The sequence below is a fragment of the Microtus ochrogaster genome, chromosome 10 (genome assembly GCF_000317375.1).
Source record: "Microtus ochrogaster isolate Prairie Vole_2 chromosome 10, MicOch1.0, whole genome shotgun sequence".
Lineage (NCBI taxonomy): Eukaryota > Metazoa > Chordata > Mammalia > Rodentia > Cricetidae > Microtus > Microtus ochrogaster.
The window spans coordinates 55,458,807-55,474,072 of NC_022016.1; the positions used below are offsets into that span (position 1 = coordinate 55,458,807).

The 15,266-nt window shown below is 40.0% G+C and overlaps 1 protein-coding gene across 8 annotated transcripts in view; it reads left to right on the top strand.

Annotated features, from left to right (window-relative positions):
* Nucleotides 1–15,266, top strand: part of S100pbp (S100P binding protein) — a 37,389-nt gene that overhangs the window by 18,981 nt on the left and 3,142 nt on the right. For all 8 annotated transcript variants that reach the window (XM_013348277.2, XM_013348279.2, XM_026782237.1 and 5 more), the window contains one exon: nucleotides 13,173–13,257. In XM_013348277.2, coding sequence (XP_013203731.1) covers nucleotides 13,173–13,257 — 85 coding nt within the window. The remainder of the gene's footprint in view (nucleotides 1–13,172; nucleotides 13,258–15,266) is intronic.

A 15,266-nucleotide genomic window follows, 5' to 3' on the forward strand; every position in this document is an offset into this window, starting at 1 on the left:
GTATCGAAGTTATGGATTTTTTTTGGGGGGGGGGGTTTAGTACTTTGCCTACTTGTATGTCTCTGTGAGGGTATCGGGTCTCCTGCAACTGGAGTTGCATACAGACAGTTCTGAGCTGCCCTGTGGCTGCTAGGAATTGAACCCTGGTCCTCTGGAAGAGCAGTCCGTGCTCTTAACCACTGAGTCATCTTTTCAGCCCCCTGATTGTTTCTGTAGTGCCATTTAGTTTGATATTCATATCCTGTGTTTCTGTAAACTAGAAGCAGAATTAGGTTCAGATTAAGCATTCTGGGCATACCACGGTTAGAGGGTCTTAGTGTTTGTGTTCTGTAAACCTTGGAGGCATATGTGACACAGCGACAGGCTGTTAAACTAACCTTGCCGAGTTTGTAAAGATGTTCATAGACATAACTTTTTCATTGTAAGGTACATTTTTACCATCTAATTACTGTCATTTATGGGGTGATGTCTTAGTATCTTACGAATATCCTATTCCCCAGCAACTTACTTTACCTAATGGTTTAAGAATTCATTGATGATCTTCATCTGAATTACCTTACACTACAACATAGAGAGTGCCTACCTCCACCTCAATATAATCTTTATTCGTTTTTAGAATATTTTTAATTTGACAATTTTATGCATGTAGGCAATCATATCCACCTACAACTCCATCCTAAGTGCTTGCATGTTTTAAATACCTCTTCTCCCAGTGAGCTGTATTTCAGCCCTAATGGATTTTTAAAGTTGTAATTATTTATAGTTCTATTCTTTTTTAAAAATTAATTATATGTACAATTGCTTTGCTTTTATGTATTTTTGTGCATTGTGTGTGTGCCTGGTACTTAGACGCCAAAAGAGAAGGTTGGATCCCTTGGAACTGGAATTATGGATGGTTGTGAGCTACCATATGGGTGTTGGGAATTGAACCCAGGTCCTCTACATGAGCAGCAGTTGCTCTTAACTGGAGAGCCATCTTTCCAGCCCCAGCTCCTATTCTTTTTGACGCTCAGTTTATCTCAAATTTGACCACTGGGATTTCCTTCAGACTGGCTTCTATTCTCATACCACCATTAATATACATTTAGTTATTCATTCGTTTATTTATTTGCTTTTTTGTTTGTTTGGTTTTTTTTTGTTTGTTTTTTCGAGACAGGGTTTCTCTATGCCTTTGGAGCCTGTCCTGGAACTAGCTCTGTAGACCAGGCTGGTCTCGAACTCACAGAGATCCGCCTTATTTGCTGGTTTTTGAGGCAGGGTTTCTCTGTGTAACTGTCCTGGCTCACTTTGTAGACCAGGCTGACCTCAAACTCACTGAGATTTGCCTGCCTCTGCCTCCCAAGTGCTGGGATTAAAGGCGTGAGCCACCATTGCCCGGCTTCTTTTTTATTTTTTTTTATTTTTTATCTTTTTATTTTTTAGGAGGCAGACAGCCCTTTATTACACCATTTCAAAAAGAAGCCATCAAAGGTGATATCTTAGATCTGGAATGTTCCCCAAAAGCTCTTACGCTGGAGGCTTGGTTTCTTTTTTATTTTTTAATTACTGTTCAAAAGTATAAAATTTACTATATTAGCCCACTATATTAACCCATTTGTAAGTGTCACATGAGTCATTTAGTCATGTGATTCTCCTTTTTTTAGATTTATGTATTTTATGTATATGAATGCTCTGTGTACACTTTTATGCCAGAAGAGGACATCAGATCCCATTATATATGGTTGTGAGCCAACATGTGGTTCCTGGGAATTGAACTCAGAGCCTCTGGAAGAGCAGCCAGTGCTCTTACCCTCTGAGCCATCTCTCCAGCCCTAGACTTTGTTTTCTTAGGAGTGACTTTTTTCATTTAATATATTCATGACTCATTTTATGGTATGTGACAGACACCCTTTTTAACCTATTGTGTTGTGTATGTATGCAGCTAGTTGTCCTGGGTAATGTGAATAGTGCTGCTGTAAAAATGGGTCTGTAAGTATCTCCATTTGAGAATTTCTGGGTTGTTTGTAGTCTGTTTGTTTAAGATAGGTTCTCTCTAGGTGGTGGTAGTTCCCGGACAGCCTTGTTTTGTCTGGAGGGTGATGGGGGTGTCACTCTGTAACCCAGACTGACTTGAAACTCACTGTATAGCCCAGGCCAGCCTAAAATTTGTGATTTTTCCTCCTAAATTTTGCTTCTTCCTGAATGGGATTACACATATGAGCTGCCATGCTTAGCTCTTTGTGATACATAATATAAACTTATCTAAAGTAGATCAAAGGTTAGTTTTATTTTTATATGTTTTGAAGAATCTCCATACCATTTATCTAATTTTTGTTATTGTTTCTAGCTTCTCATTTTATGAATTCTATATTTTTATGTGCTAAGAAATCTTTGCCTGGCTCAAATATGTTTGAATGTTAGCTGTTTAAGTCAGATCTGTTCTGTTATCGGTCTGAAATTACTTTGTACATAGTAGAAGATAGAAACCAAAGTTGCTTCTTGTTGCTTTTTCCTTTATCTTTTCATTTTTGAAAGTTACATTTATTATTTTGTGTGAGTGTATGTGTAGTATGAAGGTGAAAGTCAGAGGACAGCTTGCAGGAATCAATTCTCCCTTCACCATGTCTGTCTCAGAGATCAAACACCTCCAAGCCATCTTGTCAGCCCCTCCTCCTCCTTTTTTAAATTTGTATTATTTTTGTGGATGGAATTTTAGTTGCTCCTTTACTGTTTATTGTGAGGACTACTCATTTTTGACTGATTTACCTTTTGCACCTTTGTTGAAAAACAGAAAAAAAAAGTCTGGTATGTTCCATTAATTTTACTTTGTAGTTATTTTGGCTATTATATTTTCTTTGTTTTAATGCATAAATTTTATGTTTAATTTTTATTTTATTATGTGTAGGGGTGTTTTGCCTGCGTATATGTCTGTGCACTGTGTGTGGGCAGTATCATAGGAGCCAGAAGAGGGCATTAGATTCCCTAAGACTGGAGTTACAGATGGTTGTGAGGTGCCATAGGGGTGCTGGGAATTGAACCCAGTATCTCTGTAAGAGCAGCCAGTGCTCTTAACCACTGAGCCATTATTCCAACCCCCAGATGTATACATTTTAGAATCAGCCTATCAATTTATTTAAAAAGTCTCCTGGGATTTTATTTAAATTGCATTGTATTTATAGAAATTGGGTAAAATTGCTGGGCAATGGTGACACACACCTATAATCCCTATATTTGGGAGGCAGAGGCAGGCAAATCTCAGTGAGTTCTAGGCCTGCCCAGTCTGCAGAGCGAGTTCTAGGACAGCCAGGGCTACACAGAGAAACCCTGTCTCAAACCCCCCCCCAAAAAGAAAATTGGATAAAACTAAGCAAGAATGAGTATCTTGAATTTTTTTATCCTTACTTATTAAAATCTTTAATTTTTTTTCAGCAGTATTTTGTTTTTGTTTTTTGTTTTTTTGTTTTTTTGTTTGGTTTTTCGAGACAGGATTTCTCTGTGGCTTTGGAGCCTGTCCTGGAACTAGCTCTGTAGACCAGGCTGGTCTCGAACTCACAGAGATCCGCCTGCCTCTGCCTCCTGAGTGCTGGGATTAAAGGCGTGCGCCACCAACGCCCAGCTGGATCTCAGTAGATTGAAGCTACCCTGGTTTACATAGTGAGTTCCTGGATAGCTGGGGATATGTAAAAAGACCGTATCTCAAAAATAATAATAAAGTGAAAAATTTTCTTTTGAGTGTGTGTGTGTGTGGGGGGGTACCTGTGCAGAGGCCTGAGGAAGACTGCTAATTTAATCATCCTTTGCCTTACTTCCTCTATCTTACTTTGGTCTCTTACCTAATTAAAGCCCCTAGGTTAGGTTAGGTTAGCTGAACAAGCTCTCTAGATCTGTCCCTGCCTCTAGCTCTGTGGTTGTAGGTTCGTGTAACCACACACACATACACACCTTTTGTTTGTTTTTGTTTTTCAAGATAGGGTTTCTCTGTTTAGCCCTGGCTGACCTGGATTGCTAAATGTAGACTAGGCGGGTCTTACATTCGGAGATCTGCCTGCCTCTGCCTCCCAGATGCTGATATTAAAGGCATGCACTACCACCTCTGATCCCAGCTTAGTTGCTGGGGGTTCAAACTCAGGTTCTCTTTTCACCACTCTGTAGCAGGTGTTTTTGTTTTGTTTTAAAAGATAGGCTCATGTAGACTAGGTCTATAGAGATCTGCCTGCCTATGTATGCATGTGCCACCATGCTTAGGCTATTAACAAGTCTATACAGATAGCTCTGTTGTTAGCAAATATATTTTTGCTTTGTTTTTTTGTTCGGTTGGTTTGGTATTGAGTTTCTCTGTATAGTACTGACTGTCCTGTAACTCACTCTGTAGACCAGCTGGCCTCGAACTCAGGTTCACCTGCCTCTGCCTCCCAAGTGTTGGAACTACAGTGTACACCACCATACCTGGCTGTTTTTTGAGACAGGATCGGCCTATAACCCAGGCTGACCTTAAACTCATGTATTTGGAGGTGACCTGGACTGCTGATCCTCCTCAGCTTCCATCTATGAACATCTGTGATATATTTCTTCATTTATTACTGTATTTATAAATTTCTCTCAACAATGTTTTGGCTTTTATATTACAGGTCTTGTAGTCTTGTACATATTTTGTTAAGTTCATTTGTAAGTATTTAATGCTTATTTATGCTGTGTTAAATAATATTTCAATTTTTTCAATATCTATTTGGTCACACTGATTTTTTTTATATATATTTTGGCTATATCATGTAAATTATGCTGAATTTTCCTGTTACTTTTGGGAACTTTCTAATACTTACTTTAGAATTTGCTGTTATAATATTTGTAAATAAAGGAAGTTAATTTCTTAATTTATAAGCCTTATATTTCTCTTGCCTTACTGTACTGCCTGTGGCCTCTAGCACATTAAATTTGATATAGGTTTATTATAGATAATACAGATTTATCATAGACGCTCCTACTTGGTTAGGGAATATCCTTCTGATTATAAGTGATAATTTTTATCATGAACAACTAGTAAATTTTGTTAAATGCATTTTTTGCATTTACTTACAGTATTTACAAATACCCTAATAGTATTTTTCTTTTGTTCTGTATTATGTTACCTTATATTTATTGGTAGATTGAGTTTTGTGGTCGTAGAAACTGAGTTCAAGGTCTTGCACTTGCTAGGCAAAACTCCTAACCTCTATACTGTTAATCCAACTTCCATAAACTTTCTTAGTCTTAAATCGCCTTTACTCAGTTTGCTCATTCTTATTTTAAAGGATTGTTAAAATTGTGTATGTGTGAGGTAGACAGCGATGTTAAGTGGAATGTCTGACATGGCTTGCTTGTGGAGATCATAGGACAACTTGCACTCGCTTCTCTTCTTCCCCTTTTTTGTGGGTTCTAGGGCTTGAACTCACGTCATCAGGAATACACAGCAAGCACAGCTATCCTGGCCATCTCCTTTTAAAAGGATTTTTAGCTGGGTGGTGTTGGGGCATCTCTTTAATCCCAGCTCTCAAGTGGTAAAAACAGGCAGTCTCTGTGAGTTCCAGGATAGCCAGGTCTACATAGAAAAATCCTGTCTGGGGCGGGGCGGGGTGGGGTGGAGGGCTATTTTTTTTTTTCAAGTATTGTCTTTAGTTTTCTTTTCTTTTCTTTTTTATTAATTTATTATGTATACAATATTCTGTCTATGTGTATGCCTGCTACCCAGAAGAGGGACCAGACCCCATTACAGATGGTTGTGAGCCACCATGTGGTTGCTGGGAATTGAACTCAGGACCTTTGGTAGAGCAGGCAATGCTCTTAACCTCTGAGCCTGTCTTTAGTTTTTTGATCGTGGTAATGCTTACTTCATTTTGTTTGTTTGTTTTTTATTTGTTTGTTTGCTTGTTTTCAAGGCAGGGTTCTCAATATGTAACTCTGAATGCCCTGGAACTATGTAGACCAGGCTGGCCTCAAACTCACAGAGATCTGCCTATTTCTGCCTCCCAAGTGCTGGGTGTGTCCACTATACCTGGCTCACTAACTTTAACTTATGTCTTAAAGGAACTTGTCTATGTGTATGGTGTGCACATATGCATGCATGTGCTGAAACATCTTTGTGGTCAGAGGACAGCTTGCTGGAGTCAGTTTTCTCCTTGTGTGAGGTTCCAGGGATTTAACTCAGGTCACCAGGCATGGTGACAAGTACCTCAGCTTGCTGGTCTTTTCGTTCCATGCTTTCGGTTGAATTCACTCTTGTTTTCTATTTTTTGTTTGTTTGTTTTCCAAGACAAGGTTTCTCTGTAGCTTTGGAGTCTGTCCTGGCACTAGCTCTTGTAGCCCAGCTGGCCTCGAACTCACAGAGATCTGCCTGCTTCTGCCTCCCGAGTGCTGGGATTAAAGGCGTGTGCCATCACCGCCCGGCTGTTTTCTAGTTTTTTAATATAAAAGCTTAGATCATTGATTTCAAATCCATTTTATCTAAGCATTTGAAATTATAGTTTTCTCTGTAAGTACTGCTTAGCAAAAATTCTTTATTGAGTTTTATGAGGTTTTTGTTTTTTCTTTACTTTTTGTTTTGAAACAGGTCTCTCATTGTATAGCCTTGGCTGGCCTGGAACTCTCTATGTAAACCAGGCTGGCATTGAACTCCTAGAGATCCACCTGCCCCTGCCTTCCAGGTGTGAGGATTAAAGTTGTGTGCCACCATACCCGACAACACTCATAGCTCATAACTTATGATACCTTTTCATTTTCATTTAATTCAAAAGTTAAAAACAGTTTACTACCCCCTACTCTTGTGATTGTATGCTCATGTGTGCATGTGTGTACATATGCGTGCGTGCTATGCTAGGATTGAACCCCAGGACCTCCGTTCTCCCATGTACTAAGCACTCACTGTATCATCAAGCTGTATAACTATTGTCCCTAAAAGTACTTTGTGATTTTCTTGTGATTTTGTTTAATTAAATGAGAAAAGTAGTCTCATGTTTCTTTTAATTTTTTATTATTTATGTTTTGTGCATGTTTGCATGAATAGGTCTCAGCCCTGAGACAGAGACAGCAGCAGCCCAGAGTCTCACTGGCCAACCAGTTGGTGAGCTCCAGGTCCAGTAAGAGATTTTAACTCTTTTAACTCAAAAAAAAAATCATAAAGGAAGTCACCTATCTGCTGATCTCCATGGATACATGGACATATACGAATTTCCTGGGGTTCAGGGAGAGGAGTGTAGATTCTTAATCATATAGCTAAGTCTCATAATAAAAAAGAACCACAGGCAAGTTTCTTGCCCTTAAAGACACCCTCAGAAACAGGCCATTGTTTCCTATTCAGGTTTTCTTCATCTGTCATCATGATGAAAGAGTGCTTCTGCTGGGTGGTGGTGGCGCACGCCTTTAATCCCAGCACTCAGGAGGCAGAGGCAGGTGGATCTCTGTGAGTTCGAGGTCAGCCTGGTCTACAAAAGCTAGTTCCAGGAGAGGCTCTAAAGCTACAGAGAAACCCTGTCTCAAACAGTAAAAAAAAAAAGTGCTTCTGCTACTTTGAGCTGACTGCTCTCTTCTAGAGCCCACTCCCCACCCTGTCACTACTAACCTCACATTCCTAAGGACTGTATCAGATTGATCCAGCTAATGATAGATTTTGTTCGTTAGTTTTGTACTGTACTTAACTAGAGTAGTGTGTCATACAGTACAAAAGTATGGTGAAGTATAAGATTTACCAGAATTGAAAAGCAGTGCTCGTATCTGTTCTCTTCACTTCTGATACCACAATTCACTTTCTAGCTTTTTTAAAGATTTCTTTTTATATGTGTATGAGTGTTTTATCTAAATGTTTGTACACGCACTGGATATATGCCTGGTGATAGCAGACGTAAGAAGAGGGTATTGGGTCCTATGGAACTGAAGTTGCAGATGACTTTGAGCTGCCATGTAGGTGCTGGGAATGGAACTCAGGTCCTCTGCAAGGGCAGCCAGTGCCTTTGCGGTTCCACTTTTCAAATTTTAAGGCCACTTAGTAGATAGAATTTTCCCCAATACCAGCTTTATATTTATAAGGTTTACATTAGGCATTGAACTATTGAAGTGTGAGGGTTTTTATTGTTTAATGAGTTCCATTTTGCCACAGAACAAAGGACAATCTTCACCTTTTAGCCACAACTTAAAAATAAAATCATGATACTGACTGTTGGTCCAAGAAAGCCCATCTGTTAGAGGCTGTGAAGAGAAGAGAACATCTAAATGTTCCAGTTCTTGTTAGCATCTCTAAATCTGGAGGAAGAGATTGAAGTTATGACCTGAAAGAAGGTTTTGGATTATTAGCCTCACCTGGGATTGAATCCTGGCTCACCACTTAAGATACCAGATAATGGCTGAGTGTCTTCTCCAAACTCCAGTTTTCTTGTGAATGACACAGATCATGACATTTGTCTCTTAGCAATTGTTAGAATTCGATGATACTTGTCAAACATCTAGTGGGGAACCTGATACATACATACTTAGTAATGTTAGCTACCATAGTTACTGTATTGATTAGCATTGCATACCTATTCCGATGGCCGTTAATATCCCCAAAGTGCTGCCACTCTGCATCATGGTTTCTCCCAATGCTGCCAATCAGCTCCTGACCCCAAATTCCATGTCTGAGATAGAAGAAGGTGCCAAGGGACACCAGCCTGCCATGATCATGGGACAAATGATGACAGAACCTACCTTTATGTGGTTAAACAGCTGGGATAGGACTGCCTGTCAGGCCCAGTGCCATTGGCATCGTATATTCTGCCTCAGTTGTTCAGCTCTGCACAATACGGTATTTAAAAACATAATCCAATCCAGGTACAGTGTGGTAACACATGCCTTTGATCTCAGCACTCTGGGCACAGAGACAGACAGATCTTTATTTGAGGCCAATCTGGTCTACATAGGGAGTTCTAGTTTAGCTGGGGCTACATAGTAAGGCCCTGTCTCAAACAAATAACAACAAAAGTGGTGAGCCTGCCTCAGAAAATAGCTTTCATTGTTTTTCCTTTCTAAAGAGGAGTGGATATAATTAGTAATGTTCAACTTTTCACAAAGATAGGGAATATTCCCCTGTCGCAACCTATTGAAGTTGAGTTTTCTGTTTAGATTTGTATAATTGGTTATAGGAATATGTTTGAAAGCTAGGAAAAGAATCTTTTTGCTGTCTCAGAAATGAACAAGATTCACCTTAGTTTCAATTTGTGTTCATTACCTTGTTCTAGGTAATGGTTAAAGATGTAGAAGCAATTGTATGTGCATATATATGTATATATATTTTCTTGAGAATTTTGAGGGATTTTTCATACAGTATATTTTGATCATGCACTTTCCCTTCCCCCAGTCCCCCACCTAACTTTATATTCTTTCTCTCTTTCAAAAAACATCCTCCCCAAATCCAAACAAAATATGAAAATCAAGACAAACAAAAAAACTAATATAATAAAAAATAACAACAACAAAGAGCACACAGAAAACCCCACAGAAGTCTGTTTTGTGTAGTCCTGGGCGTGGACCCTGGAGTGTGACTGATATACTTAGTGAACTACAGTTTTCCATACCTAAAAATGCTCTCTTGATTATGAAAAGGTATTTTAATATACTTCATACATATTATATATACATGATAACATAAAGATGATTTTAACGTTTTTAAGGTAATTAGAAAGAAAAGCAGTTCTTAGCAGGATCAGCAGCACTAAGAATGTTAGAAACCCCTGACTTATACAACTCTGGGGTGTTAGCCACCAGCACTCTGTTTTGTAATCTCCATCTGATTACATACATCTTAAAAATTTGAGAACTGCTGGTCTAGGGAAATTGTTTCCAAACTAGGGTTTAATTTTTATTTCTGTTTTTGTGCAGTTTTAGCTTGTTTAAGGTTTTGGGGTTTGTTTTTTTTTTCTTTAAGATTTATTTTGATTTTATGTACATGGGTATTTTTTTGTCTCTGGATATGTCTGTACCACATGCATGCATGCATGGTGCCCCTGGAAAGCATAAGGGGGTGTTAGATCCTCTGAAACTGGAGTGACAAATAGCTGTTAGCTATGTGGCTACTGGGAACCAAACCCAGGTCCTCTGCAAGAAAGCGGCACTGAGCAGTCTCTTTTCCAGCCCCAGGTTTCAGGGTGATGGTGGTGGTGTTACTGGTACTGGTTTTCTTTATTTTTCATTTTTGGGTTTTTGTTTATTGTTGAGGTGTGGCCTCTGTCGCCCAAGGTAGCCTTGAACCCGTGTGGGTCCTCCTGCCTCACCTTCCCAACGGTTAAGACTATGAGCATTTCAAGGCTGGAGAGATGGGTGGTGGCATGACCAGAGTCTGAACTGAGGTTTCTCTGTACATCTTTGGAGCCTATTCTGGAACTAGCTCTTGTAGACCAGGATGGCCTCTACCTCAGAGATCCGTCTGCTTCTGCCTCCCAAGTGCTGGGATTAAAGGTGTGTGCTGCTGCCACCCAGCTGAGAAACACTTCTTGTAGAGCATCCCTAAATGCATTTTATGGGGAGCTTTTAAAGGCAAAAAACACAGAAAGACTACGTCCTCATCAGCAGTCGCAGAAGGAAGTAAAGCAAGCAAGCAGTTTAACAGAAGCCAAAACATGCCATTAGCTGGGGCATTTCAACCCTGAGTTTCTAGAACAGGTTGGGTGCTTTCCTATGGGGCTTTTCACAGCTGGGAGCTTGGGAGTAGCAAAGGGAGCAGAGTCAATTTCAGGTTAAATCAAAGACAACTGCAGCTGAGACAAGATGAAGGAACTTTTGCCCTGTTAAAACTAGGACTTAATTGCTCTTGTAGAAGACCTGGGTCTTGTTTCTAGTATGAGTACTAGTATGGTAGGTAACAACTGTCCATAACTCCAGTTTCAGGAAAGCCAATGACTTCCAGTGCCACCACCCAGCATAAAATACATTTTTTAAAAAAGCATTTCACATAGTGACAAGAGCATGGTGTTACACAAGAATAAGTTAAAGTTGGGCAGTGGTGGCATACACCTTAAATCCCCATACTTATGAGGCAGAGACAAGTGGATCTCAGTGAGTTCGTGGGCAGCCTGGTCTGCAAAGCAAGTTCTAGGACAGCTAGGACTTGCACAGAGAAGCCCTATCTTGAAAAACAAAACAAAACAAAAAGAACAAGTTGAATTGGGTTATTAAACAGTTAAAACAAGTTTACTTTTTTCGCCTGTAATTTTTTATCTTTCAAGTGATATTAAGAACATTTATCTCCATATGATTTTTAGTAAAGTCTTAATAACAAGAACTTACAGATAAAAACCCAAGTAGTGAAGTTATATTTCAGAGAACCTCTGCACAATTATGTAGTAGTTTGAATGAGAAGGCCTTCATAAGCTCATATACAGTATGAATAATTAAAAACCCAGAGACAGATATTGGGGTTCAAGATGAAGGTCAGAAAAGCAAAGCAGCCAGCCACTAGAGAGACCTTTTACCTCTACCAAATCTTCAGCCCGAAAGGGTAAGATCCAGTCTCCACAATTCCTCAGACTCCATACTCCACTGAGTTCCTTTTTCTTCCCCTTTATATCCCTCCCTCTCTGCTGAGTCATATTTCTCCAGTCTCCATCTCTCCAGTGCTGGGGTTAAAGGTGTGTGAATCACCACCCCCTGAATCTGTTCTGGATCTATCTTGTGTAGCTCAGGGTAGCCTTGAACTCACAGGGATCCATCGCCTCTGTCTCCTCAATCCTGGGATTAAAGGTGTGTGTTACCACTCCCTGGCCTCTATTGGCTTAGTTTTGCACTCTGATCTTCAGGCAAACTTTATTTTTTTAATTCTTTTTTTTTAATATTTATTTATTATGTATACAATATTCTGTCTGTGTGTATGCCTGCAGGCCAGAAGAGGGCACCAAACCTCATTACAGATGGTTGTGAGCCACCATGTGGTTGCTGGGAATTGAACTCAGGATCTTTGGAAGAGCAGGCAATGCTCTTAACCACTGAGCCATCTCTCCAGCCCCAAACTTTATTTATTAAAATATAAAATACAAATAAAATATCACTACACTCATATGTTTGACTAGTTGGTCCCCCTCCCAGTTAGTGGAACTGTTTTAGAAGGATTAGGAGGTGTGGCCTTGTTGGGTGGAGTGAGTCACTAAGGGTGGACTTTGAGTTTTCCTAAGTCTGTGCCAGGCCCAGTCTCTCTCTCTGCAAATTAGGATCTAAAGCTCTCAGCTACTGCTCTAGTGCCATCCCTATCTGCTTCCTGCCATGCTGATCATGGACTAACCCTCCTAAAACTAAACAAGCTGTCAGTTACATGCTTTCTTTTATAAGAGTTGCCTTGGTCATTGTGTCTCTTCACAGCAACAGAATACTATTGCCTAAGACAAGTTAGAATATCTGTTTGAACATATATGGTTTTTGATTTTGTAACATGAAGTATGTAGAAGTACTTAGTACATTGTTAGGTTCTCAAATATTGTGGAAAATTATCTTTAACAATTTTTCTTGTTAGCAAAGAGTGCTTGTCTCTATCTGTTCTAAACTATTTTACTGTCCTTTGTCTCTGAGCCTTTGTATTAGCTACTGTTCTTTTTTTTAATTTATTTATTATGTATATAGTGTTCTGGGCACCAGATCTCATTATAGATGGGTGTGTGTCACCATTTGGTTACTGGGAATTGAACTCAGGACCTCCGGAACAGCAGTTAATTCTCTTAACCTCTGAGCCATCTCTCCAGCCCTTAGTTACTGTTCTTAAACAAGCCTCCTACAGCCTGTTACCTTACTAATTTCTATGCATCTTTTCCATCCCTGACTAGTCTCCTAGTTCCCATACCCCAATCCCACTAGCCGCTTGCATATCTCCTTATAACACTTATAAAAACTACTTATCTCCCACATTAAATGAGGGTAGGGACAGACATAATGTCTTGTTCACCGCCACATTCTTAGGTACCTGTGAAGTGTGTCGTACCTTATAGGATAAGTGGTAGGAAATGATCGTTGCCATGTTGTTTCCCCATCATTTTCCAAAAACAGTGCCTCAGTCTGACTTAGGAAGCTCTGTGCTGGTTGCTTGTGATAGTCATAGCGGGTATTGTAAGGTCAAGTGCCTCTTTCTTTTCCTCTGAAGCATGTGCTTGGCTTTGATTGAGGCGAACATAGTACACTCTGCTGCTTACTAAGCACCAATCCCTCTATCACAGGTCCCTTGGGAGAGCTAGATACCCTGATGGATCAAGTGCATATGCAGAACCCAGACTGGCAGCATCCTTCGGATCTCACTACACGGTAAGTGAGTCTCCTTCCCTCTAAAGAAGGGAAGGCCGGAGTTTGGTTGCAAGGGAAATATGAGTTGCTTATTTCCAGAAGAAACATGGTCTTAGAATGAGCTAAGGATTGAACCAAAGTTCAGGTTTTAATACTAGATGCACACACAATGTTTAACTAACTAGCTCTATGATTATGATCGATTCACTTCAATTCTATGGTTATCAGTAAAATTTCTGGTTCTAAGAATCTGGTTTCTAGTTTATTACTGGGTGCATGTGATGTGTATGGGGGACACGCCTGCATGTGTGGTATGTGTAGTGGAGTCAGTTCTCCTTCTTCCTTTATATGAGTTCCAGGGATTTAATTCAGGTTGTTGGGTTTTTGCAGGAAGTGCTTTTGCCCACTGAGCCATCTTGCTGGCTCCAGAGTCAGGAATCACCTCCTCTTCCTCCTCTTTTCCTCCTTCAACATGACACAGTCTTGCTGTTCAGGCCAGTCTCAGCTTCCTAAGTCTTATGTGGTTCTCTCTTCTACCATGTACCACGTGGGTTCTAGGGTTGAACACAAGTTGATAGATAAGCGTGGCACCAGTTGCCTATACTCATTGAGCAATGTTGCCAGCTCAAGAACCCAGGTTTTAGTTTAGTTTACATGTGATAGTACATGCCCGTAATTAATCTTCCCACCCAGCAAGTAGAAACAGAAGGATCATGATTTTGAAGCTAAGCTAACCTGGTGACATAAGGAGACCCTATCTCAAAACAAACATAGAACTCTAGATTTTATTTTATTTGTTTGAGATAGACTCTCAGTATACAACCCTGGCTGACCTAGAACTTGCTATGTAACTTGCTCTGTAGATCAGACTGGCCCCAAACTCAGAGATCCATTGGTCTCTGCTATGATTAAAGATGTGTACTACCCTACCTAGAGTAGGATCCCAGATACTGAAGCTGGGTAGGCAGGCAGATCTCTGTGAATTCAAGGTCACTCCTGTCTACATAGTTCCAGGCCAGCCAAGTGTACATAGTGAGATCCTGTCTTTAAAGAAACAAAAACATAAAACATTCAAGCCTTGGTGTTACTGTAACATTTTTTTTCTCACCTTCCATATTAGGGCATCAGGAAATCATATATACTTTACATATACACACAAAGCTGACCGTATCTTACCATTTTACCTGGATTCTTACAAGTATACTATGTGTCATTACTTGCTTACTGTTCTTACCTTGGAAGCCAGAGATTCTTTTAAAGCACAAGTTAGGTTCCCTTCTTTTTCACTCTTTCCACTGGCTTCCAACCAACTGGCCATCCTCGGTCCTCTAAGAATGTCTGTGTGCTTTGCTGGGCTTACCAACCTCATCTATACTGTTACTGCTTACTCTGTTCTAGTTATGCTGGCTTCCATCAGAACCACAGCACTTAATCCCAGCATCCTAGAGGCAGAAGCAGGATAATTGCTATAAATTCTAAGCTATCTTGTGGCACATAGCAAATTCCAGACTACATAGCAAGACTCTCAAATAAGTAAAGCAAAATCAACAAGAAAACAAGCAGTTCTCAGATGGTGTGGGGATGGGAAGGTAGCTCAGTTGTAAGCACACACACACACACACACACCTCTCACTAAAGAAGAGGCAGTGTAACATAATTGTTACTAAATACATTTTGGAGTCAGATAAATGAATTATAATCCAGACTTTTCTCCCTACTCCTCTATGTGGCATTGGGAAAGTTACTTAATCTGAGGCTTAATTTCCTTGCTAGTGTAGAAGTTAATGTCAGTACTTCCCTAGTAGGATTTCACTAATATTAACTTAGATGGGGTGGTTAAAGGATTCAGCAGATAGTCTCATATAGTGATAGACAAAAGTCAGATACTGGGCTGGAGAGATGGCTTAGTGGTTAAGAGCACTGGCTGCTCATCCAGAGGTTCTGAATTCAATTCCCAGCAACCACATGATGGCTCACGACCATCTGTAATGAGATCTGGTGCCCTCTTCTGGCCTTCGGTAGAACACTGT